Here is a 27695-nt window from a genome sequence, read left to right as displayed (position 1 = left end):
CCAGCCAGCCTTAAGATCTGGGGACTGAAACTCCCAGAATTCCCTAGCCAGCTTAAGATCTGGGGAATGTAATTCCCAGAATTCCTCAGCCAGCTTTAAGATCTGGGGACTGAAACTCCCAGAATTCTCCAATCAGCTTTAAGATCTGGGGACTGCAACTCCCAGAATTCCCCAGCCAGCCTTAAGATCTGGGGACTGCAACTCCCAGAATTCCCCAATCAGCTTTAAGATCTGGGGACTGCAATTCCCAGAATTCCCCTGCCAGGTTTAAAATTTGAGGACTCCAATTCCCAGAATTCCCCAGCCAGCTTTAAGATCTATGGACCACAACTCCCAGAATTCCCTGGCCAGTAGGGTTGAAAAATACTTGGCTAAAATCTTTTGTTTAGGTGATGGTGACACCCACAAAGACCAGTCTTTTGCAACCTTGACAACTTTCCGAAGGGTGGAAATCCGAAATAGTCTAGGATCTCTCCTGCTTGAGCGAGGGGGTTGGACTAGAAGACCTCCAAGGCCCCTTCCAAACTCTTGTTATTTTCCGTCCTGCTTCTCCCACAGCTTGGAGCAGCACATGATCATCCACACGGAAGAAAGGGAGTACAAGTGTGACCAGTGTCCCAAGGCCTTCAACTGGAAATCCAACTTGATCCGTCACCAGATGTCGCACGACAGTGGCAAGAGATTTGAGTGCGAAAATTGTGTGAAGGTATGGCCCTAGGGGTGGGCGGGCCCTTGTGAAGATTGCTGGTAGGTTGGCCCAAAGGCCAATGGTCAAATGGCCTCTCTCCCTCTCTCTCTCTCCATCTCCCTCTCTCCCTCTGCCCCTCTCTCTCTCCCTCTCTCTCTGTCAACCCTTCAAGGTAGACCAGACAGGAAACCCTGAATATTAACACAGTCTTTATTGTGAAGGTTACAGTAACGGAACTTGAAAGTGCCCCTCCCCTCCTTTACTTTCCACACAGCTGGGGAAGGTCTCTTCTGAGATACTTCTCACGCCTCTTTTTCCTTCTGCGGGTTGCGAACGATACCTTTTGCAGGACTGCCCAACCTAGCCGTTCGAAAGCATGCAAATGCGAGTAGATCAAGAGGTACCACTTCGGTGGGAAAGAGGCAGCATTCATTCTGTGTGCCTTTGGCGTACAGCCATGCTGGCCCCATAACTATGAAAGGATCCTTCAGAAAACACCGTGTCCTAGAATTCGACGCACCTGGATGGGGAAACCTTTACCTGGTTTAGGGCTTGAAATTTTGCAGGCTGTCCTAGCTGTAAAACTCTTTGGGCAGGCAACAGAGTGGACCCCAACCCTATAAAGAAGAAGGGGTAAAGGCAGGTTTAGGGTCATGACACTGCTATATATGAAAGTTCGAAAGCATGCAAATGCGAGTAGATCAATAGGTACCACCTCCCACCGAATTAAGGAGAAACTTCCTAACAGTGAGGACAATTAACCAGTGGAAGACCTTGCCACCAGAAGTTGTGGGTGCTCCGTCAGTGGAGGTTTTGAAGAAGAGACTGGGCAGTAACTGGTCTGAAATGGTAAAGGGTCTCCTGCTTGAGCGGGCGGTTGGACTAGAAGACCTCCACGGCCCCTTCCCGCTCTATTCTGATTGATTGATTCCCTGCCCTTCGGCGTATAGCCGTGCTGGCCGCACGACCATAGAAATGGTCTTTGGACAATGCCGGCCGGCTCCCTCGGCTAAGAAACGGAGATGAGCGTCGTGCCAAGATAGTCAGAAACGACCAAACTATGGTGCGGCTCTTCTCCTCCTGTCTCCCAAGGTTAGGCTGTCAAATCAAATCAAATCAACGCAAAACGCACACAGACACTCACCAAATTCCCTACGAGAAAAACGGCATTTTGCGATGCCGTTTCTCCCGAGAAAAACGGCACTTTGGAAGCTCAGGAAGTGTGTTGTTTGGTGTTTGTTTGCCATCTCCTCAGGTTTTCACGGACCCCAGCAACCTCCAAAGGCACATCCGCTCCCAGCACGTCGGCGCGCGGGCCCACGCTTGTCCGGACTGCGGGAAAACTTTTGCCACTTCTTCTGGACTCAAACAGCACAAACACATCCACAGCACTGTGAAGCCTTTCATATGTAAGTTGCCTCAGCCACTGCCTTGCGCCCCCAAAAATCTCCTTGAAGTTGGTTGGTTGGTTGGTTGGTTCATCCGTTGAATTGATTGGCGGCCCACCTTTCCCACGGGGTAACAGTTGAATGGAAGGGAGGGAATCCAGAGCTCTGTACAAAGGTAGTCCTCGACTTACAACACAGTTCGTTTAGTGACCTGTTCCAAACTCACAACAGCATTGGAAAAAATGTGACGTATAACCGTTTTTCACAGTTACAATCCTTTGCCGTGCCCTTTGCCCACGAACACAGGATCAAAATTCAAAGGCTTGGCAACTGGCATGTACTTAGGACAGTGGGAGTGCCCCAGGGTCAAATGATCCCCTTGTCAGGGTTCCAAGTAACATACCCGTAGCAAACAAAACTCTGAGGCAGATAAATTCCTCAAAAGAATACTTTTATTGGAGATGTCATGTTGGCACAGGCTGGTGAAAACCGACTCTGATTATTCCCGTGTTTTCGCTTAATTAAATTTTTTAATTAATTTATTTTAATTAATTCATTTTTTTTTCACTTTCTCAAAACAAACAGTCACGTGGTCCAATCAGGATACTGTCCAGTTGCTAGGTGACTCCAGTCCCCTCCTTCCGAGCACCTGCAGGAATGTCCTTGGTTCCCAAGAGAAAGTATTTTGTTTTGACCTCATTACCCCAATTATCTATTTCCCCCCTCCCCTATCCCTCAGCTCCAGTGTGCCAACACTGAAGCTCCAAAATGCCCCCTGTCAGGCCAGCTTCAGAGCTGACACCCCTTTTGTGACCTTCCGACAAGCCAAGTTGATGGGGAAGCCCCTTAAGGACCATATTACTCAACAACTGCAGTGTTTCGCTTAACAACCATGGCAATGAAGGTCATAACATGTGGCCAAACTCACCCAACCAACATTTCACTCAGCAATACAAAATTTTGGAGCTCAGTTGTGGTCATAAGTCGAGGATTACCTGCACACCTTTCAAATAAATCCCACGTACTTTTGTTTTGCGTTGTCTTGTCGTCCACATCTCCGGCCTGGCTTCATCCGAGGCAACCATTTGGTCCCCGTCAGTTTAAAAACGGTTCCCCCCTTCCTCTCTTCTTCTTCTTTTTTTCACAGCCCCCTCCCCGCCCCCCGCCCCCGTTAAAATACCAAGAACGCCCACTTTCTCTCGCACCCGACCCGTTCTTTCATATTAATTTCATACTGGGTTTTGGTCTTTTGGTTTCTGTTGATGCTTTAGGCGAGGTCTGCCACAAATCCTACACGCAGTTCTCCAACCTCTGCAGACACAAGCGCATGCACGCCGACTGCCGGACTCAGATCAAGTGCAAGGACTGTGGCCAGATGTTCAGCACCACCTCCTCGCTCAACAAACACCGGCGGTTCTGCGAAGGCAAGAACCACTACAACCCCGGAGGCCTTTTCGCACCAGGTTTGCCCCTGACGCCCAGTTCCTTGATGGACAAGTCTAAGACATCGCCCAACCTCAATCATACTGGACTCGGCTTCAGCGACTACTTCCCCTCCCGGCCACACCCGGGAGCAATTCCGTTCTCGCCTGCTCCCCCTGCGTTCCCGGCTCTCGCCCCCGGGTTCCCAGGGATCTTCCCTCCCTCGCTGTACCCCAGGCCTCCTCTCTTGCCCCCCACGCCTCTGCTCAAGAGCCCCATCAACCACACCCAAGAGGCCAAGCTCCCCAGCCCTCTGGGCCACTCTCCGCTCCCGCTGATGTCCGCCATCGGCAACAGCAGCCACCCGCTACATGTGGAGGAGAGGTTCAACAGCGCTCCTTTGGGGAACTCCTACTTGGAGAAGCTCAAAGCCAGGACTAGCGACCTGTCGGATGCCAGCGACTTCGAGGACATCAACACCACAACGGGCACTGATCTGGAGACCACCACAGGCACCGGGTCGGACTTAGAGAGCGATGCGGAGAGCGAGCGAGAGAAAACGAAGGAGAAAAGAAAACCCGGGGAGACCAAGCCGGATTTTGGCAGCGGTTCGGTCCCCACCGGTTCCACCAACAGCACAAGCGACCTCCCCATCTTCTACTCCCAGCACACTTTCTTCCCTCCCCCCGAGGATCAGCTGTTGCCGATGATGGGGGCCACGAACGATTCCATCAAGGCCATCGCTTCCATTGCCGAAAAGTACTTTGGGCCCGGGTTTATGGGTATGCAGGAGAAAAAAATGGGGACCCTTCCCTATCATTCCATGTTCCCGTTCCAATTCCTTCCCAACTTCTCCCACTCGGTTTACCCGTTCACGGAGCGGACCCTCAACCACAGTTTGCTGGTCAAAGCCGAACCAAAGTCGCCCCGGGACCTGCACAAAATCGGCGGGCCCTGCTCGGAGTCACCCTTCGACCTCACCACCAAGCCGAAAGAAAGCAAAGCGGCGCAAGTCCTCCCCGCCCGTCACGCCGGCGAGGAACAGCCTCTGGATCTCACCATCAGCAGCCGCATCCGGGCCAGCCATCACGGGAGTCGGGATCCCCGGAAGAACCACGTCTACGGCGAGAGGAAGCTGGTGGCCGGCGACGGAGTCCCCAAGATGAATCAAGCTCAGATGCTCCCTCAACCTTCCCTGCATTACGCTAAGCCCTCTCCTTTCTTCATGGACCCCATCTACAGGTATTAACATTCTCAGCCTTGATGGTGTTGTTGTTGTTGTTGTTGTGAGGGTGTGTGGGAAAGACTTTGAGGGACGGAGGAAAGAGATGCTGACTAGGAATGGTGAGATAAGAGAGGACCTAGCCCAGGGGTCGGCAACCTTAAACACTCAAAAGAGCCTCAAAGGTCCTAACCGAAAGTCCCCGTTCAATTCTGGAGCTGACCGGAAGTCCCTGTTCAATTCTGGAGCTGACCGGAAGTCCCCGTTCAATTCTGGAGCTGACCGGAAGTCCGGTTCCCGCACCATAGCGTCTCCTCCTAGCACGGTGTCCTTTTTCCTCTGCCGACTGGAAGTCGGTTCCCCCACCATAGAGTCTCCTCCAGCGTAGCATCCTTTTTCCTCTACCTGCCCTAACCAAAAGCCCTATCAATTGTGGAGCCGACCAGCCACAGGGAGCCTCAGCAGAGGGACGAAAGAGCCACATGCGGCTCCAGAGCCGCCGGTTGCCGACTCCTGGCCCTACCCCACTGATGCATAACAGGTAGGGGAAAGAAAATCAGGGAAGAACCTTTCTAAGTTATCAGGCTACACAAGGGGTGATGGCCGCATTGCGAAGTGTGTAATTCAGAGGTGGTATTCAGCTGGTTCTGGCGAACCGGTAGTGGAAATTTTGAGTAGTTCAGAGAACCGGCAAATACCACCTCTGGCTCCCCCCTCCCCCGATCTATTTGCTGCCTCCCGAGTCTCAGCTAATCGGCTGGGTCTTCTTTCGCTGCCCTGCACAGGAGAATGGAGCTGGAAAGCAGGTTAGCGGAGTGGGGAGCGAATGGGGATTTTGCAGTATCCTTCCCCTGCCATGTCCGCTACACCACGCGCACCAAGCCATGCCACGCCCACAGAACCGGTAGTAAAAAAAAATTGAATTTCACCACTGGTATAATTGCGGGTGTGAATGCCCTCGAGAGGTGGAGAGAAGAGACACTAGCTAAGGACAGGGTTAGATAAGGGACTGCTTAGCCTTCAGTTGAATGATGGACGGACAAAGAGGGGAGAACTCGATGGAGTTGAGAATCTGATCCTGGGAATTTGCGATTAAACCAAGCCTACTGTCACCCTCCACTCCAAACTTTGTAACTCTTTGTACTCCTTATATTCAGTTGTTAGATAGCATGGGATTGTATTTCTAATGTAAATAGCTATTGGATTCAAGTTAAGTAGAGAGGGCCCTTTAAGAGTGTCGGTCTGACCTAATTAAGGTGGGAGGGGAGATTAATGTTTTGAATTCAACAGGAATGTTTTGAGCGCGAACTCTAACGGACACTGCATTCCTGATATGATTGACAACCAGAGACCTGCGGAAGAAGATTACCCCGGGACCCCGGGAAGGAGCTGGCATTGGACCAGACCTGATGACCTTTTGGGAAAGAGGAGGGAGGAATAGGGGTGATACAGATTGTTAGCCATATTTTGTCTCAGATTCAACTAAGCACTGCTGCTATCCAGATGTAACTAGTAAAAGTACTTTTCTTTATTTGCAAATGAAGTCAAGGTGTATTCTTTCCTGGTTATAATCAGAGGCAGCCTGACACCTACATTTACACAAAAAACACCACACACAACAACACTTCTCACAAACGCTTCTAATTGTCAAACCCAATCCACGGGCAGGTCACGAGCTTTCCATATTAGCTTCTTTGAAATTTGTCTTGCAGAGTGAATAGAATAGAATAGTAGAATAATAGTAGATCTTCCAGTCCAGCCCCCTAGCTCAAGCATTGATTTTTATTTATTTATTATTTTTATTATTTTTAAATTTCAACCGTTCTTTTTTTTTTTTTTTTGTACAGAAGCTTAGCTCCTGGGCAGAAGGTTGACTCAACCTGCAAAAAGTCTGTGCAGTCATCAGGAATAATTGTAACACACACACACACACATACACACACCGTCCCTGACCTGGAAGTGTGATGGGAAATTGTAGGGCCATCCTCTCCGAATTGAAAATGCCCCTTAGAGATCCAGAAGTTCATAGCAACCTACCCCTTGGCTCTTACGGTCTCTTACTCACTGTAAGAACACAACTTCATTCTTCTTATGGCCTTCCCATTTTTCACCATGGGCTGATGAGAAGTACTCACTTTCTGGACCGTGACCTAGCTGAAGAAAATTGAAATAAGATATCAATTCAGTTGACCCAAGAATGCCTGATTTGCATCTAGGCTGCTCCTTAGCCTGGGATAAATAACCTCGGGGGGGGAGGGGGGGGAAACCTTGAATGATAGTTAACAGATTAACAGAGCTGGAAGGGACCTTGTAGGTCATCTAGTCCAACCCCCTGCCCAAGCAGGAGACCCTACACCATTCCTGACAGATGGCAGTCCAATCTCTTCTTGAAAACCTCCAGGGATGAAGCTCCCACAACTTCCAAAGGCAACTTCTGTTCCATGGGTTGATGGTTCTCACTGTCAGAAAATTTCTCCTTATTTCTAGGTTGAATCTCCTTGATCAGTTTCCATCCATTGTTCCTTGTCTGGCCTTCGGGTGCTTTGGAGAATAGCTTGACCCCCTTCCTCCTCTCTGGGGCAGCCCCTCAAATATTGGAAGATGCTCCCCTGTCTCCCCTGGTCCTTCTCTTCACTAGACTAGCCAGGCCCAGTTCCTGCAACTGTTCATCGTATGTTTGAGCCTCCAGTCCCCTAATCATCCTGATTGCTCTTCTCTGCACTCTTTCTAGAGTCTCAACCTCTTTTTTTATAATGTGATGACCAAAACTGGGTGCATCACTCTAGGTGTGGGCCTTACTAAGGCTTTATAGAGCGGTATTAGCACCTCCCTTGATCTTGATTGTATCCCTCTGTTCATGCAACTGATTGCGTGCGTCTCCCACAAAAGGAAATGTAATAATTAGACCATTATTCTCCTCCTTTTCGAACAAGTGTACAAAAGAGGTTCTGAATTTTCAGAATTGTGAGGTATGTAACCCTCTGTTTTGTTGTCCAGCAGGGTAGAGAAGCGGAAGATGGCTGACTCAGTTGGAGCACTAAAGGAGAAGTATCTGCGGCCTTCCCCGCTGCTTTTCCATCCTCAGGTAAGACCAAGAAGCATTGGGTGGCCACTGTTCCCTAGCAGTTCAACTCAAAGTAAAACAAATGCCTCCCAACACAAATTCCTCAGTTATCTCACAAACCTTAATCCAATTAGGCAAACTGCCAAAGGCCCTTCCAGAAGCCACAAGAACAAAGACGTACATGAAGCAGAAGACACAGCTACAACGTTGTTTTCCGGCAAAGCTGAAACAATGGCGCTGGTCTGTTTTAAGCCTTATGGGAGGAGCCAATCATCTCCTGGCCTTACTCCCGAGTTGTCCTCTCTGCTTGAGCTGCTCTTGCCTTCTGGCAGCTCTTCTCATGCGTGCATTAGGAACAGGCTCCTCCTGTTCCTCTGCCTCACTACTATCAGGCTCTGGAGGCTCTGGAGTCCGCACCTCACTCCCCGATGGTCCTGGCCTCACCTCAGCCTCATCACTGTCCGATTCTGTTGCCAGCTCCGTAGGCTGCTGACGGACCACAACAGCGTCTTCCACAAAAGTTTAATATCAAACTAAACCAGTTGCATGAAGGCGGCCACCAAAGCGTGATCAAAAGTGGTTGTGTGTGTGTGAACAGAAACTCAGTCTTCTGATGTAACAGCCCTTGGGAGAAGGGGGAAAGAGATACTGATAAGGGCACGGGGAGCCCGCCACTGCATAACGGGCTGAGAAAGAAACTCAGAAAGGATTTTCCCTAATGCATCAAGCTTTAAAAAAGAGACACACGTTCGGTCTTGCAAGGTTTTATTAATGTGGCCTCAGAATAAAGTAGAACCTGGCTCGCTTCTTGTCTGGTCTACCTGAGAAAGTTGGCATCTGCTGAGAGTTGAGTAGAGGGGTCATCTTGGCAACCAGGTCGTCTTATCCGGTTTTCAGCACCTTGGAGAGCTCCGCGTGCAAACACGTTGCTCCCTGTAGTTCCACAGACTTTCATCTACCGTGAATCGTTCCATCGCCAAGGAAGCACGAATTTTTAGCCTTCTTCCATCTCGGTCTTTGGACAACCAGCTCGGACGCAAGCCGAGAATGAGTTGGCTCGCTGTGCCAAGCTGTGGCTTGGTCAACCACGTCACAACCCTACCGTTGAGTTGACACAAGGCTCAAAGCAAGTGGTCTCGAACCCTTCCTCTGTCCAGCGTTTCCTCCCTAGCTCCGATTAGGCCATCAAGCGGCGTGAAACCATTGGAGGAACTTCACGGTGGAGAAAGGGAGAACCACCAGATTCGGGTGACCAAGGAGAAGCGTTTGACTCCGGCTGTCTGGCATTGAGGAATTACGTCCGGATGGACCCCATAACATGCAGACGGCAATTCCAGACTCTCCCAGGATCTCTTCGGGAGATCTTTTCCTTGCAGGAGAACGTCACGCGAGAAACCCAAAAGCCTTGCAGCCGTGCTTACAACGGCCGCCCTCGTTTTTTCGAAAGAAAGCCAGGAAGAGGGGAAATGATATCAGGGCCGAAGGAAACCTGTCCCTTTCCAGAGAATGGGGCAAGGGGTAGACACTTCCTTCGTCCGTGGAGAAAACAAACAAGCCGGGATGTCCTGCCAGGGTAACTTTCGCTGGTGACACCACTTCCAGGGTGTCTGTTTTCAAGCCCGAAAAACCGATCCAAATCTTTTGCGTCCGTCTCAGCCGAATTTGGAAGGTTTTGTATCCAGAGTGGTTCTCATTGTTCCCGCGCTTGGCTGGGCTCCCGTTTTCAAGGCTAAACTTAGGGTCTTCATTGTTTTCCTCGGGCTGGAAAGTTTGGTTAATAACTTCCCTCCATTTTCCCTTTTTTTTCTTTTTTCCAATGGGCCCCGGCCATGAGATCAGGCCGGCCAGGAAGATCCTGTCTTTGTGTGGGTCAGAATAGGGGAGAATGGCTCCGACAGCACAGCTGATAATTCTCCACGGCTGCGGAGAAAGATAGCCCACCCATGCCGAGCTCAGGCTGCGGGGGGTGGGGGGGAGGTAGATACAAATGACACCCCCACCTCACCCCATGTTGACAGGGAGAACTGACAGGGAGAAGTGAGAGCCCATAATAGCATTCTCACTGCATTGTAGTCCTCCTCCTCCATCATCTTCCTTTTCCTTTCTTGTTCTTCTTCTTGTTCTTCTTCCTTCTTCTCCTTCTCCTCCTCCTTCTCTTCTTCTTCTCCTCCTCCTCCATCTTCCTTCTCTCCTTCTTCTACTTCTCCTCCTCCTCTCCTTCTTCTTCTTCTCCTCCTTCCCATCTTTCTTCTCTCCTCCTCCTCCTCCTCTTCTCCTTCCCATCTTCCTTCTTCCTTCTCTCCTCCTTCTACTTCTCCTCCTCCTCCAGCTTCCTTCTCCCTCTTCCTCCCCCTCCGCTTCCTCCCTATCATCCTCATCACACCCTCATCTTCTTCATCACATCCTCATCCTCATCACTGGTACGGTTCATCACACAGTCAGCCAAATGTTGTCTATTGGAAGACTGCTATCCTGTCTCCCCTGGTCCTTCTCTTCGCTAAATTAGACCTACCCAGTTCCTGCAACCGTTCTTCGTATGTTTTTAGCCTCCAGCCCCCTAATCCTCTTTGTGGCTCTTCTCTGCACTCTTTCCATAGTTTCAACATCATTTTTATTTCGTAGCAACCAAAAATTGGATGCAGGATTCCAAGTGCGGCCTTACCAAGGCCTTCTTAACACTTCCTGTGATCTTGATTCTGTCCCTCTGTTAATGCAGTCTACGGTTTTAGGGTTAATGAACAGTCAGGCTACATGATCTCTAAAACCCCTTCCACACCCTTCTATGACACTGTGTGTGATTCCCCTCAATCCCCCAATTTCTTACCCCCCACAAATTTTCTTTCTTTGCTCCTTTTAGATGTCCGCCATTGAAACCATGACCGAGAAGCTGGAAACTTTCGCTGCCCTGAAGACAGACGCCGGGGGCGCTTCCTTGCCGCCCCTCCCTCACCACCCGTTCAACTTCCGGTCGCCCCCTCCCACCTTATCGGATCCCATTTTGCGCAAGGGCAAAGAACGTTACACTTGCAGGTAACGAAAAAAGGAGAGGTGTGTGGGTGGGTGGGTGGGTGTGTAGATACCAGACCATAAGTGGGAAAGACTCGGGACCCAAGGCTGAAAGGAGAAGACAACCCTAGAAAATTCAGTGTCTTCTCATTCTCCTTGCAACCTAGAACTAAGGAGAAACTTCCCCGACAGTGAGAACAATTAACCAGTGGAACAACTTGCCACCAGAAGTTGTGAAGGCTCCAACACTAGGAAGAGATTAGATAACCGCTTGACTGAAGTGGTGTAGGGTTTCCTGCACTAAGCAGGGGGGGGTTGGACTAGAAGACCTCCAAGGTCCCTTCCAGCTCTATTCTGATTGATTGATTGGTTGAAATGGTCTACTGCTTGAGCAGGGGGCTGGACTAGAAGACCTCTAGGGGTCCCTTCCAGCTCTACTCTAACTGATTGATTGGTTGAAGTGGTCTAGGGTCTCCTGCTTGAGCAAGGGATTGGACTAGAAGACCTCCAAGGTCCCTTCCAACTCTGTTATTCTGTTACTGGGTTGTTGTTTTTTGCAACGGGCAACCCTCAATCAGACTAGATGACCTCAAGGGACTTTTCCAATCTACAGGGAATAATAATGGTGGTGGGAAAAAAGGTTGATTTCTTTTTCTTTTCTTTTTCTTTTCTTTTCTTTTCTTCCTTTTCTTTTTTTTTTTTGGCCTTCTAGATACTGTGGTAAAATCTTTCCTCGTTCAGCCAATCTCACCAGACATCTCCGAACACACACAGGGGAACAGCCTTACCGGTGAGTTGAAAAATACACATTTTTGTGGATGGTGAAAGATGGTGCATTATTAATATTTGTAGGCAGAACTGGTGGTTTAGAGCAGGGGTCTCCAACCTTGGCCACTTTAAGACTTGTGGACTTCAACTCCCAGAATTCCCTAGCCAGCTGGCTGGGGAATTCTGGGAGTTGAAGTCCACAAGTCTTAAAGCCCACAACTCCACAAGTCTTAAAGTGGCCAAGGTTGAAGACCCCTGGTTCAGAGGGCTTTTTTTTTTTAGAGGAGGGGTCTCTCTAAATGGCGCCTCAATTCCACAGCGGGAATCGCACGGCAGAATCCGGGTTTCTGGCTCGGCTGAATGAAGCTGTGCTTTCAATTTTCCACTTTCCCGCTGCTCATTTTTGCACTAACCTCCATCCTTGGACGTTGCCATCGTCACCTCCCTTGAAACCTTGATGGGTTCCAAATCGTAGGGAATATAATCCACAACAACAACGGCAGCAACTGAGTTTCTTAACGCCCAAAATGTTGTTGAACCTCTTGGTGGCATTCAGTCTAGACCCCTGAATTAAAAAAATCTAACACTTTTCAATTAACACTTTTTTTATTAGTTTATCAAAGTATAAAATACAAAGGGGGGGGAAAAAAACCAATGAAAAGTAAGAAGAGAGGAAGGGGGAAAAAGGCGAACCGGTAGTGGCGACCTATTTAGCCACGTTTTCTAAGCCACGCATATGCGTGCAAGCCGGATGAGCGAGCAAAGCACACGCACTCACATTTTTGGTGCACGGCGAACCGGTGGTAAAATTATGTAAAACCCACCTTCGTTATAGTGTAATAGGAGGGAGGAAAACAGAGAAAAAGGCACCAACTTCCAAATCTCTTTGGCACAGTCGCAACAATTACAACTACAACATTTTTTTATTTTATTTTTTTTTTGCTTTCACCCACCAAGATTGTATTTAATTTTTGTCTGCGGTTTCGAAACTGCTTCCGGATTTTGAGTTTGCAACGAGAAAAAAGAAATAATAATGAAAGGGCCTCTGGTGGCTCAACAGGCTAATGCAGCCTGTTATTAACAGCAACTGCCTGCAATATTGCAGGTTCAAGTCCCACCAGGCCCAAGGTTGACTCAGCCTTCCATCCTTTATAAGGTAGGTAAAATGAGGACCCAGATTGTTGGGGGGCAATAAGTTGACTTTGTATATAGTATACAAATGGATGAAGACTATTGCTTGACATAGTATAAGCCGCCCTGAGTCTTCGGAGAAGGGCGGGATATAAATGCAAATAAAAAAAAAAAACTTTGATTCTGTTTTTTGTAAAAAAATAATAATTTGTTTAGGCTTATTGTTATAGAAATGGCTTGTGCGTAATTGCTGGGTAAACTTAAAATCGAAGTCTTGATTTGCAACGGCGGATGTCACCGTTCCACGTATTTACAAAAAAAACCCAAAAAACTGACAGTTCACTTTTTGAATTCGATTGTCTGTTTGCCCTGACCACCGATTAAAACCAAAATAGGATTTCTCTAGCTAACTCTGACCCAATTCTCTCCAGCCGTTTTCGTATGCAAAAAACAGGGGAGGGGGGGAAGTATTGTCAGAGAGCAAAAGAGATGCAGGAGGAGAGGGAAGGGAGAAAATTGGGGGGGGGGAGAAAATAGGGTGGGGGGTTTATGGGACCATCTTAAGCAATGGGCAATATTCTTTTTAAGGAGGAGGTAGTATTTGGCACAGTAAACCTTTCTCATTTCTCAGATTATGAGCTCATTCCACTCACACACATACACAAAAACCCTTTGGGGCAAGAATTTAGGAAAGGTATCTCTGCCGATTCCAAAAATAATAAAGGTATTTTTGGGAGAGCCGTTTGTGTTTTTAACTTTTGCACATTTGGAAAGTATGTGCTGTCTGCATAATGTAGCACCCTGACAGACAGAGAGAGAGAGACAGAGAGAAACAGAGAGAGAGAATGGAGGGAGGGAGGTTAAAGAAAGGGATATAAGAAGGGGAAAGTGAAGGAAAAGGAAGAAGGAGAAAGGGAATGCAGAAGAAACAAGAAAAGAGCGAAAGAAGGAAAACTGAAAGAAGGGAAAGGGAGAGAGGGAGGGAAGAGGGAAGAGAGGGAAGGAAGGAAGAATAAGAAAGAAGAAAAAGGGAAAGAAAGGGAAAAAACACAAAGGAGGGAGGAGAAAAGAGAGAGAGAAGAGTAAAATTTGATTGGATTTGTCTGCATTTCAAAGCCCCCTAGACTGGAGTCTGGCTTCTGCCTGAAATTTTTAATCCCCACTTTACGCATCTCAATGCCGCCCTCTTGAGCGGATTCAGAGGAACTGCAGCCCTGAAGTTTTCCTTAAAATCCTCCCCTTCCCACACCACTGGAGGGTCTTTTAAACAAGACGACATTTCACAGGGTGGCAGGAAAGGAGATTTGACCCAAATGTGGCGTGTTCCCCCCCCCCATTTCCTCCCCCCCCCACTTTCTCCCCCCCACCCCCCGCTTCCAGGTGTAAATATTGCGACCGCTCGTTCAGCATCTCGTCCAACCTCCAGCGCCACGTCCGAAACATCCACAACAAAGAGAAACCCTTCAAATGTCACCTCTGCAATCGATGCTTCGGCCAGCAGACCAACCTGGACCGACACTTGAAAAAACACGAGCACGAAAACGTTCCAGGTAACCGAAGTTTTCGGCTCGGCGCCCGCACAGTGCCCATCACTTTCCCTTTTCCGATAGGATCACGGTTGACCCACCTGGCTTTTCTTTTTTTTTAAACAACCCTATTCCCTATTCAGACGCTCGGCAACCGACTCATATTTATGATGGTCGCTCATGCGATTCCCTTTCGGCGACCTCCCGACCGGCAAAGTTCATGGGAAAGCCGGATTCACTTAACAACCGCGGTGCTTCCCTTAACGAATGTGGCAAGAAGGGTCGTAAAACGGGGCAAAGCTCACGTGACACCTGTCTCGCTTAGCGATGGAAATCCTGGGCTCAGTTGCGGTCGTAAGCCAAGCTGATCATCACTTATGGTGCCATCATGGATCAAAATGTCCATGTCCATCTTCAGTTTTTAACCTCTTCCTCCTCCTCTTCTTCTTCTTCCTCTTCCTCCTTCCCGTTCCCGTTCTCTTCCTCCGACTCCTCCTTCTCTTTTTCTTCTCCTCCCCATTTTTCTCCTCCTCCTCCTTTTCTTCCTCCTCCTCCTGCTTCTCCTTTCTTCTTCTCCCTCCTTCTCCTTTCTCTTCTTCCTCCACCTCTTCTTCTTCTTCTTCTTCCTTCTCCTCTTCCTCCTCCTCCTCTTCTATTTCTTCTCCTTCCTCCTCCTCCTCCTTCTTCTTCTGCTCCTCCCACCTCCTCCTCCTCCTCCTCCTCCTCCTCCTCCTCCTCCTCCTGTCTCCTCCTTCTCTTCTTCTTCCTCCTCCTTCTCCTCCTCTTCCTCTTCTCCCTCTCCTCTTCTAGTAAGCCAGCATGCCGGAGTCATTACAAACCACTTGGGGAACAACGCATCTTCTCCCGCCTCCGAATCGGAACACCCAGCACTTTTAGATGAGAAAGAAGACGCCTATTTCTCTGAAATCAGAAACTTTATTGCCAATAGCGAGATGAACCAATCGACGGCTTTAGCCGAGAAAAGGTAGGCAAGATTGCCAAGAAAGCTGTCGCTCCTCCCACTAACCTCCGTGGACAATCGGATTCCCTCACAAAGCTCTCACCAAATTCCGGGTAGATTCGACTCTTTCAACAAACAAATGGGGCAGAACTCAGCAAATTTCCCGCTTACCAGCGTAAATTTCGGACGCAATTGCGGTTGTAAGCTGGGAACTCCCTTTCTAATTCTCTCCCAAAGAGGAAGTCTAAGTAAAGAAAGGTCCATTTTCAAACTTTCTTTCCAAACGGAAAGATTTCTCTTCAATCCCCAAGGAAAATCTCCATTGGATCTGATCCAGATCCGGTTGCCTTCAAGGCAACAACGGGTGGCCTATCAAACTGTGGGAATCAGGAGATTCAGGCAATTGAAAGGAGCATAAATATTGATTGCAAGTTTAAGCTCTCTGCAAGAATCCGGACAACTAACAGTCAAGGGAAATGAGCGGGAGATAAGAAAGGCATTCGAGATGGGCTGGACTTAGACCCCTTGCGGATGCGAAGCAGGGGTGAAATCCAGCAGGTTCTGACAGGTTCTGGGGAACCGGCAGCGGAAATTTTGAGCAGTTCAGAAAACCGGTAGCAGAAATTTTGAGTAGTTCGGAGAACCTGCAAATACCTCCTCTGGCTGGCCCCAGATTGGGGAGGGAATGGGGATTTTGCAGTATCCTTCCCCTGGAGTGGGGTGGGATGGGAATGGAGATTTTGCAAAATCCTTCCCCTGCCATGCCCACCAAGCCACGCCCAGAGAACTGGTATTAAAAAAATTTGGATTTCACCAATGGTGCATAAGGACTCGTGACTTATGAAACGTTTGACCCCTCCTTCTCTCGGGCTCAGCCTGGTCATCTCCTACATGGCCTTCAAAAAGCTTGGTCAACCCTCATTGTGTCTTCTAACCTTTGCGCTCTCCCTCAACCAGGCCCGAAATCCAGAACGCTGACGGCGCCACCCACGGTCTTCCGCCCGACAAAGTAGAGGACGTCGATGAGGAAGAGGATGAACTGGAAGAGGAGGACGATGACAGCCTGACGGGGAAGTATCAAGACGAGACAGTGTCACCCACCGCCGAGCCACAAGGAGGGTATGAAGATGAGGAGGAAGAAGAGGCCGCGTCCCTCACCATGAGCTTTAACCGTGCCCAGAGGTAGGTTTCCCCTCTCGTGGTGGGAGGGAGGGGACCCTCGCTTTTCTCTTCTCATTCCACGCCCCATGAACGAGTGATTTGGGACCGGCTAGAATGTCAAACTCCAGAAATTCACGAGAAAAAGGCTTGCCAAATTGTTTCGGCTGCCGGTCAACTCTCAAGATGTTCCCATGATCCTCAGAAATGCATGATCCATGATTCTCAGATCTTTAGGACTATGGCGGTTTGAGCAAGCGATTATGCCCAATCGGGAGAAATTCCCACGACACAGAGAATCTGTTAAGGGTAATCTGGGTTCACAACCAAGGTTGTAGACCGTTGAGCAGAGTACCCTACGCATGAAAATGACTGAGACTGGTTGTATACAATAACAATCACTTGCAGACAAACTGGGGTTTGATATTCCTTTACTTTTAGGGAAAAGGCAAAGACATAGTCCAAAAACAATTCCAGGTCATACACATATAAAGCCAGTCAGTCAGGGATGTTACAAATACCAAGTCTTCTTACCAACATAGACTTGCACAACAAACAAGGTCTTCTTTCAGTTCGGCAAAACACAGTTCAATTCACAACAGTCAGTATCTTGAGGAATCAGTAACCAGCCATGATCAAGCAACGATAATAAAGCTCAACTATACAGTTGCAGCATGTCATCAGGTGACAATGCTGTAGCGTCCCTGTAGATTCCCCACAAGCCATAATTTAGGAGTCCTTTTATACATTGGCTACAGAGCTCAACCAATCAGGATGCTTGCAATGATGCAGCACAGCCTTAAAGCAATATCATGCCTTTCTACAAACATACATAGTTAGTTTATATATTGCCTGGCCAACTAGTTAGGCAAATAACAATTTCCTGACATACTTCCTGACAGTATCGCTCGAAGTTGCCCCCCTCCACCCATCCCCTGTGTACAATCCGGGCTCATGCCGCTACGCCCAACTTCCGCTCTGTGCTCGGCGATCGTGTACTACTACGGCCATGTCTGTCTACTCGTTGTCCGTCCATCTGCCTGTCTGTCTCTCTGTCTGTGTCGCTCACCCTCCCTCGTCTCGCATGCGGCTCTACGGAGCCCCCCCTCCCCTTCCTGGCATCTGCACACCCCCCCCCCCCCGAGTGTGTTTGCAGCCGGATGGAACTAACAGGTCGCCCTGCTTTCCCTCCCCTCCCTCCCTCCCTCCCTGGTGCTTGGTACAGGTGTACTGAGGAGAACGAAGCCGGCTTGTTAGATTTGGAACAGATGTCGGAATTTGGGAAGGGGCTGGACTTCCGCCAGGCCTCCGAGGAAGCTTTTGACGTTAAAGCTGTCTATAATTCCACCTTAGATTCGGAGGCACTAAAACAAACTCTGTTCAGGCAGGCCAAAAACCAGGTAGGTTCGATCCTGAGTTTCGCAGCGAGGCTCGTCAAATTTCCCTGCGGACCCCCAAAGCGTTGAGATCCCCGAGACCCCACTCTTCCCCTCCCCTCCCCGTCCATGCCAGCAATTCCAATTTCCATCCAGGTTAAGGAGGGGCTGTAATTTCCCACCCACCTCCTCCATTCCCCTGTCAGTGTTCCATTTCCAGACCAAACTACCCGAGCAAAGCACACGTCCTCTTCCAACTTTCCCGCAGCTCGAATCCGGCTGACGGTTTCTCAGAGGCATCCCTTTTCCTGCTTTAAACTTGGCTCGAGGTTCTCTTTCTAATTTCTCTTGAGGCTCTTTTTCGAGGAGACTCGACTGGTACGGGGTGCCTTTGCATCCCTCCAAAATCTCATCGGGTGTCGTTCCACACACACACACCCCACCCGTAGAAGAGATGTCCTCCCCTCACTGGCATCCCTGTGAAGCCCCTTCCAAGGCAATAGAAATAGCCATTCGAGGACAACTTCGCAGAACAGAAGTCTCCTGTCAGGGTGGGGTGCACAAGGAAGACATACCCCCCCCCACAGTTTCTATCTCCTTTTCTGTTTAGAAAGCCGGCTCCTTTTTTTTGTTCCCGTGCATGTCTCTTGTCTTTCTCATGACTTAAAACTAATTTGCCAAAGGTTTACTAACGATTTGGTGTCCTGCTTATTTGTACCTCGTTTTGTCCTCTCCGGCTCGCCTTTGAGAAGCGAAGTGGGGGGATTCCACTCCGATAATTTATTTTCTTTTACGGACATAAATCTGCAAAGGGAGACCCCCGTGGCCTTCGTTCTAAATGTTGTCTCGTATGTCTCAGGATTTTGGGGCAGGGGAGTGGGATGGAGTAGGGGGCGTTTGGTGGTGTTGTTTAGGAAAGCGGAATCTTTCACTTCTCCTGCGAAGAAATCTCCCATCGGTTCTTCCCTACTCTAGAATCGATAGTTTATTTTGGGAGTTTCTGGGTGCCAAAGGGGCCTTTATCTTTCCATAGATAACCAAATTAAATTAAAATTAAATTAAAACACAACACCATCATGTACAGTAAAACGAAACAAACTAAAACCATCAGATCTGTCCCGTTTCTGTAGCAACCAGTTCCAAACCTTTGCAAGCAGAGAGAAATTTGCATGCCCGATTCCTTAGTGGTCGCCTTCTCTTTTAACTAGGGCAGGAAGGGGCCCCTAATGTGGAGCCTCGGTCCCTCAAACACGGAGATGTGCAAATTTAAGTCACGTTTCTCCAACTTCAACAAGAGTTCAAGTACGATGGGCACCCTGCGGTGCCCACAGTTCCCTTTGGGTGAGCCCTCCTTCCCCAACAGCTGGAAGCCCCACCCCACCCGTCCATCTCCAGATCCTACCAGATCCCGGAAATCCCGGCCGCGGATTCTGACGTCGGATTCTCTCCTGCTCACCGCCTCTTTCACCTGCTGTTTTCTTCTGTGCTTCATAGGCTTACGCAATGATGTTGACTCTTACCAAGAACACCCCCTTCCATCCTTCCTCCCAGAACCCCCTGGATGCCTGGTTGAACATGGCTGGAGCCGCTTCCGAGCCAGGAACCTTCAACGCTGTCGGCCACCTCTGAGACGCTCAGGGAGGCGGCCCCGCCAGGATCCCAGCGCGGGAGGCCGAGGTGCCCGCCCGTTGGCCTTCTCAGCTCTCCCGGCAAAGCGGAAGATTGGCAGAAGGACCCCCTGGGGCAGGAGAAACCCGCCACGGACAGCTCCCCTCCCCATCGGTCAAGCCCACCCACCGAACAAGACCCCGCCATTGCGTAGCACCGGGCGGGAGAACATTGGCTTCCGGTGAGGGACACGCCAGGTGGAGGACCCACTAAACCCCATCCTGACCCCTCTTCATGTTATAAACCATGTTGCTGAGCCATCAAAGATGCACTTGTCCCCAGACCCCAACCCTTCTCCCCATGAAGCCCCCAAGCCCACCTGGCCAGGACTGTGACCTTCTACCCAAGACATTCTCGCGATAAGGACCATGTTGACTCTTTCTCTGTTGTTCTCCTCACCTGAGGTCCACGTGCATCCATCGTATCCCACTTTTCTTCCAGGGATTTCCCGCAAATTCCACATTTCCCGTATCTGATGGACAATTCCCCAGTCTTCTAACTTTCACAGCCTGTCAATTTTCTACCTGGGCTTCAAGAAGCAGATTCTTTCCACTCCTTTCTGTACCTGGTGTCTTCTAAATCGAGAGGCCTAGAATGATGGGGCTGGGTAGAAAGCTGATTTTTTTTTTAGGGTGTTAAGATTGCCTAAATTCATCCCCTCCCATCGATCTCAAATCAAAGCGAAGGCAAGCTTGGCTCAGCTCGGCCGGCGAGAGAACCACGAATTTCGCTGGGCCAAACTTCACCTTGGAAGTTTTCAAATCTCAAAAAAAAAAAAAAAAAAAATACACCCCCACACAAAAAGATTTATTTTATTTTTTCCAATTTCTCTGGAATTTCTCCCAGAGATGTTCTGGATCAGGTGGTAGTTATTCTAAAAATGTTGTTCCCTGCCTTCTCTGAAGAAGGATTAAAACCTTGAGCATTTCAGCCACGATAATCCGCCAGCGTTCGGCAAAGAAAATTCTTCTTCTTTAGGAAAATAAATAAATAAAATAAGACGGACCAAACGGTCTTGCATCCCGCAAAATAGAACCTCGTAGAGAAACATATTTTCTAGCGTTCATGTCTATAAACAGTGGTTCGTTAGAACTGTGTACATTCTATTTTTATTTTTATTTTATTTTTTAAATTTGCTTCCTAAACCACCATCACGTTAGCTTCCATCCGATCGTCACTCTCTCCGTCACAGCCAGGAAGGTTGCAAATGAATCTCAACAAATTTCGCTTGGGTTGATTCACCAGCGTCACGTTGCCTTTTGGGAATGTGGATTCCGAGCTCAGAGAGCAGCTCACGATGAAACGAGCGAGAAAATTTTTTAAATTTCATCCAACATCGACGTCGTTTCTTCTATTTAAAAGGCAGCACTTCTCTTTAGACTCCAGATGTCGAGGACATATGTCTGCAAAGGATTACAACAGAAGGAGCGTTTTCGTTTCGTTGTACATTTTCGCCTGGGGTTTGGGGGTTTTCTTTCTTTCTTTCTTTTTTTCCTTTCCTTTTCTTTTTTTTCCTTTGGGCTTCCAGATTTGCAGATCTTTCAAATCCGAATCTCTCCTCCTAACCTTGCCAATGTTTTCGAAAGCGGTTCTAGACCAAGATCGGTGAAACCGAATTAGGGACCGATGCAAATCCAGCCTCGGTTTAAACCGGGCCCAAAATAATTGACCCGCAAACGGAAGCAATTTAAACGAGTTGACTTTGAAACAGTTCTGCTGAGCCCCCACCCACCCGTCCATCTCCAGATCCTACCAGATCCCGGAAATCCCGGCCGCGGATTCTGACGTCGGATTCTCTCCTGCTCACCGCCTCTTTCACCTGCTGTTTTCTTCTGTGCTTCATAGGCTTACGCAATGATGTTGACTCTTACCAAGAACACCCCCTTCCATCCTTCCTCCCAGAACCCCCTGGACGCCTGGTTGAACATGGCTGGAGCCGCTTCCGAGCCAGGAACCTTCAACGCTGTCGGCCACCTCTGAGACGCTCAGGGAGGCGGCCCCGCCAGGATCCCAGCGCGGGAGGCCGAGGTGCCCGCCCATTGGCCTTCTCAGCTCTCCCGGCAAAGCGGAAGATTGGCAGAAGGACCCCCTGGGGCAGGAGAAACCCGCCATGGACAGCTCCCCTCCCCATCGGTCAAGCCCACCCACCGAACAAGACCTCGCCATTGCGTAGCACCGGGCGGGAGAACATTGGCTTCCGGTGAGGGACACGCCAGGTGGAGGACCCACTAAACCCCATCCTGACCCCTCTTCATGTTATAAACCATGTTGCTGAGCCATCAAAGATGCACTTGTCCCCAGACCCCAACCCTTCTCCCCATGAAGCCCCCAAGCCCACCTGGCCAGGACTGTGACCTTCTACCCAAGACATTCTCGCGATAAGGACCATGTTGACTCTTTCTCTGTTGTTCTCCTCACCTGAGGTCCACGTGCATCCATCGTATCCCACTTTTCTTCCAGGGATTTCCCGCAAATTCCACATTTCCCGTATCTGATGGACAATTCCCCAGTCTTCTAACTTTCACAGCCTGTCAATTTTCTACCTGGGCTTCAAGAAGCAGATTCTTTCCACTCCTTTCTGTACCTGGTGTCTTCTAAATCGAGAGGCCTAGAATGATGGGGCTGGGTAGAAAGCTGATTTTTTTTTTAGGGTGTTAAGATTGCCTAAATTCATCCCCTCCCATCGATCTCAAATCAAAGCGAAGGCAAGCTTGGCTCAGCTCGGCCGGCGAGAGAACCACGAATTTCGCTGGGCCAAACTTCACCTTGGAAGTTTTCAAATCTCAAAAAAAAATAAAAAATACACCCCCACACAAAAAGATTTATTTTATTTTTTCCAATTTCGTTGGAATTTCTCCCAGAGATGTTCTGGATCAGGTGGTAGTTATTCTAAAAATGTTGTTCCCTGCCTTCTCTGAAGAAGGATTAAAACCTTGAGCATTTCAGCCACGATAATCCGCAAGCGTTCGGCAAAGAAACTTCTTCTTCTTTAGGAAAATAAATAAATAAAATAAGACGGACCAAACGGTCTTGCATCCCGCAAAATAGAACCTCGTAGAGAAACATATTTTCTAGCATTCATGTCTATAAACAGTGGTTCGTTAGAACTGTGTACATTCTATTTTTATTTTTATTTTATTTTTTAAATTTGCTTCCTAAACCACCATCACGTTAGCTTCCATCTGATCGTCACTCTCTCCGTCACAGCCAGGAAGGTTGCAAATAAATCTCAACAAATTTCGCTTGGGTCGATTCACCAGCGTCACGTTGCCTTTTGGGAATGTGGATTCCGAGCTCAGAGAGCAGCTCACGATGAAACGAGCGAGAAAATTTTTTAAATTTCATCCAACATCGACGTCGTTTCTTCTATTTAAAAGGCAGCACTTCTCTTTAGACTCCAGATGTCGAGGACATATGTCTGCAAAGGATTACAACAGAAGGAGCGTTTTCGTTTCGTTGTACATTTTCGCCTGGGGTTTGGGGTTTTTCTTTCTTTCTTTCTTTTTTTCCTTTCCTTTTCTTTTTTTTCCTTTGGGCTTCCAGATTTGCAGATCTTTCAAATCCGAATCTCTCCTCCTAACCTTGCCAATGTTTTCGAAAGCGGTTCTAGACCAAGATCGGTGAAACCGAATTAGGGACCGATGCAAATCCAGCCTCGGTTTAAACCGGGCCCAAAATAATTGACCCGCAAACGGAAGCAATTTAAACGAGTTGACTTTGAAACAGTTCTGCTGAGCCCCCACCCACCCCGCCCCCACCTCCGGGGAAAAAAAATTATAAATAAATGTCTGTGACTTCTGATCCCCTGAATTCAACTAGTCGTTTCATTGGTTGTTAGCGTTGGCAAAGAAAAGAAAATAAACATGCCATTTTAATCGTTGTGTCGTCATCTATATCGGCAAGTCCTCGCTTAACAGCCCGTTCACTTAGTGACTCGTACAGTCCCCTCAGTCCCGAAAGCTACTTATGACCCAGTTCTGGGGTATCAACAGCTGGACACATACACACACACACAAATACACCACTGCCGTTCTGACCCAGCTCCCCAAACATGACAAACCCTCTGTACTTAATCAACAATTCCTTTATTAGGAGCGCCGGCAGCCTGGCAAAAAGTTTCTCTCTAACCAGGCTAACAAGACCCTCCGGCTGGGAGGTGAATAGTTGTCTGCCACACCTATTCATCTCCGCCCCCTGCCTTTTATCCACAGAGCTGGTGGGGCTTCGCTATCAGTAGTGGTTCTTCCATCCCAAGGACCGGCCCATAGATTTCCACCGCTCTCCTCTCCTCTGCATTCTGCGTGTCAGGTACTGGACCCAGCTGTTCCTCCTCTTCCTCATCAGCCACCTCCAGATCTGGGGGATGTCGACTCTCCATCTGAGGGCTGACGGACGGCCCAGCCTCCGCCTCTGTCTCTGCCAGCTCCATTCCCTCTTCCCCCCTCGGATCTCCCAGGCTGCCTTGAGGCTGATCCTGACTCCCACGCCACGTCCTCCTACCTCCGATTTGGCTGCTGGAGGAGCTGGCGGCCGATAGACCACAACTGCAGAAAGATTTCATGTATCGGGTCCGGTCACCTAGGTGCTTCGACTTTACGACTTGTGATGAAAGTTCCGGCCTCCATTACAGTCGTAAGTCGAGGACTACCTGTGTAGCACAAAGACTTTCAAACGAGAACGAGAAGTAAATTTGGAGCCGGTTTCGCTTCTGCTCTCCAAACTCACTTCTGTTTCTGATTTTATTTTATTATTTTTTTAAAAAAATGAACTTCCTTCTAATTTGATGAAGAGTGTTTGAAACCCTCCCCACGATTCGGGGAGAAGCAGCGGTAACCAGGGATGAGATGGGGGTGTATGTGTGTCACCGAATCATGGTTTAAAAGTGGCTGCATTTTAAGGCAGGAACCGAAGGGGGTAAGGATGGAGTCAAGTTTGGACAAACTTGGTTTATCCAAGTCTACCTGGATAAAACTTGGATCAACTTGGTTGACCTTGACTTTGGCCTGGGTTTGGCCTTCCCCTGTCATAACAAGCCATCTTTGGGCTTAGCATGTGTGAACCCGATCACTTCTGATGACCTCACACTCTTCGGCCTCCAAAAGATTCAAGATGGCCCTTGAAGCTCCACCCACAAAGGGGTGGGGCCTCCCCTTGCACTTGTCATCTTGCCAGTTTTGAACTTTCTGCAACTACAGCTTGCTCAACAAATCTTAACCATGATATGTCAGCCCAGCGACAAGGGCTGCCCACCATCTTAGAAACACTTTTCTCCATCAGACCAAGGTTTAGCCTAAACTACAAATCCTGGCTTTCGACCTGCCCATGAGATACTGAACTGAAAACTTTGTGTAAACTTTTTAGTCGGTTCCTTCGTACCAAGGAACTGTGTGTGTGTGTCTCTGTGGTTATCACTTTGGTTGCCTGTGGAGTGATTTTGTCAACAGCAGCACACACAAAAAAATGTGTCTCACACCAGTCCTGGTTCTCGAGAGTGTCTGTCTGCACAACAAACCCGGTTTATTCCAGGTTCACAAACTTGGTTTTCCCCTCAAGTGGATCTTGAGAACTTCGGTTGCCCATTCTGAATTGTCTTTGAAAAAAAACGGCTAGCTTTTTTTCGGTTGAAAATATAAAACGGAGAAACACTCTGGGATCAAAATTTGCGGGTTTCCACACATCGAGACAAAAAATTGTGTGATTCGATGTCATTTGATGACCATAATAATAATAATAATGCATTAAGGGGCAACCACGTATCGGAAATCAATATTTTCTTATCCCTCCCTCCCTCCTCCATATAAATCTAATCACATTTTTCCCCCTCAATAATAGGCACCAGAAAGAGAAGAGGGAGAATTTTTAAAGAATTAAAAATAGCAAATGAGGTGGAATTTGGTCATGGTGCTTCAAGAAATCTTCCTTAAATTAAGGTCTTTGTCTTTAAATTAACCTTCAAACAATTCATCTTTTTTTTTTTTGAAGTATATTTGGAGCTTTGACCAAACATTCCATCAATTTTCTGAATTTCAACTTCCCAATATGACCGATGGCCCGAAATAATGGAAGTTGTGGACTTCTAAAGACACGGGAAGGTCTTTTGGCCCATACCAAAAGCTACAATATACCAAAATCAGAACTACCTTGATTGGCAGGTGGTCTCCAAAATCTTCTCCCAAGCCTTCTCCAAATCTGCATGGACATATCACACATCGCCAGCCACTCACTTTGCATCCCTCCCCCCACCCCAGCCAGAAGACCAGTGAAACTCTAACCAACCATCTTCTCACGTTCTTGGACTAGCGTTGACGTCCCTCAAAAACCTAGAGTCAAACCAGGGTTTGCTCGGTTCGGTCTCTACCCCTGGAGATCTCGAGTGATCAGACATGGCTGGGGACACCCGAGGAAAGAACGGCCCCCAGGTTTGCCCCTATATATCAGAAGACACGCCCCCCCAGAAGGAAAACTGGCTGTTGAAACACCTTGGAGATGCCTCCTCACAACTCATCTTTAAGCTCCATCAGGGTGGAAGAGGGGGCTGCCAATTTAGGAATACCGACAATAAGAGGTACAGGCAGGGGTGAGCTGCTAAGGGTTCGGCAGAACCTCTAGCTAAGATTCTGTGCAGTTCGGAGAACCCCCAAATCCCACACTTAGCTAGCTCCGCCCACCCCTCCCCGTCCCTCCCACGCGGCCCGTTTTGGATGCAGATAAATGCAGGGCGTGCGCGGAGGCTCGGAGGGCAAACAAAGGGGCCTTCCGGAAGTTCGGGAAGGCCGGAAACGGGCCTGTTTCCAGCCTCCAGAGGGCCTCCAGAGCCCGGGGAGGGCAAAAACGCCGCACCCCCCCTTCCCGTGGTGCAGGAGGCTGACTAGGCCACGCCCACCCAGCAATCAGGCAGAGAACCCCTTGCTAAATATATATTAATATTTAAACCATAAGCAAACCACGCAAATTCTTTACAGTACAGTAGAGGCCAAAATTGTGGGAACCTTTTGGGAAAAGTGTATTGGATTTTGAAGGCTTTTTTGGAGTTTCCAGATAATCCTATTCCACTGCTGGAACGACCTGGGAATAGCCCAGACCTTCAACTAAAGAAACTTGTTCGTCAGACGCGACCCAGCTTATTGCTATTTTTCTATTAATCTATTATTCTGTTAACCCAGTTAATAGAAGCCATCCTTCAATCTTGGTTTCACATAATAGCAGCTGCAAAACTCAAAGACTTGGTTCACTCCATGGGAAAACATTGTAAGGCCGTCATTCACGCTAAAGGTTACCCAACTAAGGATTAACTGACATTTTTGTATATCTCGTTTTTTTCTACATGTTTCATTATTCTTCTTTATACTGTAACTGCTATTTTAATAGCAAATCCTTCTTAAAAGTTATTGCCTTACATTCTTAATTAAATTATCTTTCCATGGATATATAATTTTATGGCACTACTCCAAAATCAGGATATATAATTTTATGGCACTACTCCAAAACCAATTATCAGCTAGTTATAGAACATACACTTTCCCCAAAAGGTTTCCACAATTTTGGCCACTACTGTATATCAAATGTAAAATCCTTTACTGATAATTTTTTTTCAGCAGTTGGTAGCTTTGTCCAGCAGAGGGCGCCCCAGTTTTAAAAAGTTGGAAGTGCCTGGAAGCTGTTGTGTTTTTCCCCCCCCTAAATTACAAAATATTTGATTTTTGACATAGATGAAAGTAGTTTTCACACCACCCGCTGTAGGGAAAGCCTGTTCTGAAGATTACAACTGCTTTTCTACATGGGAAGGGGGTTGGACTAGAAGACCTCCGAGGTCTCTTCCAGCTCTTATGATTCTGATAGAAGTTTCGAAAACTAACCACTTCCTAGCCATGATTGAAAGCTAGCCTCGCCCAGGCGGGAAAACCTGGAATTTCTTCAGCTCTGCTGGCCAAGGCAGCTTCTACGGAAAGTTCCTGGTGGAAAGAGCGGGAATTTTGGTGAGTCTGACGGTTCAATTTGGATATGTTGCTATGAAAGGTGCGGTTAATTGAAATCTGTTAAGTTTCTAGTCCTCTGCGAATTTGCCTGGAATGAAACTTCCGCTGAATCCGGTGGGCCTTAAGAGAGGACCTCTTCCCCTGCCCCCAAGGACCACGCAGCAGGTAAGTCCAGACTGCTTAAGCAATATAACGTTTAGCGTTAGTCCTCGACCTACGACCAGAGTTGTGCCCAAAATTTCCATGGCTAAAGCGAGGCAGTTGTTAAGGGAGTTTTGCCCCGTTTTACGACCATCCTGGCCACCCTTCTTAAGCGAATCACTGCAGCTGTTAAGTTAGTC

The 27695-nt window shown here is 48.3% G+C and overlaps 2 protein-coding genes across 6 annotated transcripts in view; both read left to right on the top strand.

Moving 5' to 3' along the window:
* The window catches only part of PRDM16 (PR/SET domain 16), a 308062-nt gene extending 285530 nt beyond the window's left edge, over positions 1–22532 (top strand). Inside the window, exons 7-17 of one of the 5 annotated variants that reach the window (XM_058161086.1) lie at positions 559–706; positions 1944–2097; positions 3348–4740; positions 7718–7805; positions 10642–10814; positions 11503–11580; positions 14070–14239; positions 15026–15200; positions 16134–16358; positions 17560–17734; positions 19205–21092. In XM_058161086.1, coding sequence (XP_058017069.1) covers positions 559–706; positions 1944–2097; positions 3348–4740; positions 7718–7805; positions 10642–10814; positions 11503–11580; positions 14070–14239; positions 15026–15200; positions 16134–16358; positions 17560–17734; positions 19205–19339 — 2914 coding nt within the window. In that variant the 3' untranslated portion in view covers positions 19340–21092. Of the gene's footprint in view, positions 1–558; positions 707–1943; positions 2098–3347; positions 4741–7717; positions 7806–10641; positions 10815–11502; positions 11581–14069; positions 14240–15025; positions 15201–16133; positions 16359–17559; positions 17735–19204; positions 21093–21223 lie in introns of those variants that run through there. The other 4 variants (XM_058161081.1, XM_058161085.1, XM_058161082.1 and 1 more) reach the window with 4 other exon arrangements.
* Positions 22533–27119: 4587 nt separating this feature from the next.
* ARHGEF16 (Rho guanine nucleotide exchange factor 16) overlaps positions 27120–27695 on the top strand; it is a 51404-nt gene continuing 50828 nt past the window's right edge. Inside the window, exon 1 of the mRNA XM_058161087.1 lies at positions 27120–27519. The gene's annotated coding sequence lies outside the window, so the exon portion shown is untranslated. The remainder of the gene's footprint in view (positions 27520–27695) is intronic.

The sequence above is a fragment of the Ahaetulla prasina genome, chromosome 18, assembly GCF_028640845.1.
Source record: "Ahaetulla prasina isolate Xishuangbanna chromosome 18, ASM2864084v1, whole genome shotgun sequence".
NCBI lineage: Eukaryota > Metazoa > Chordata > Lepidosauria > Squamata > Colubridae > Ahaetulla > Ahaetulla prasina.
The sequence above is the reverse complement of the archived record's forward strand: the minus strand, read 5'-3'. Positions and strand labels throughout refer to the sequence as shown.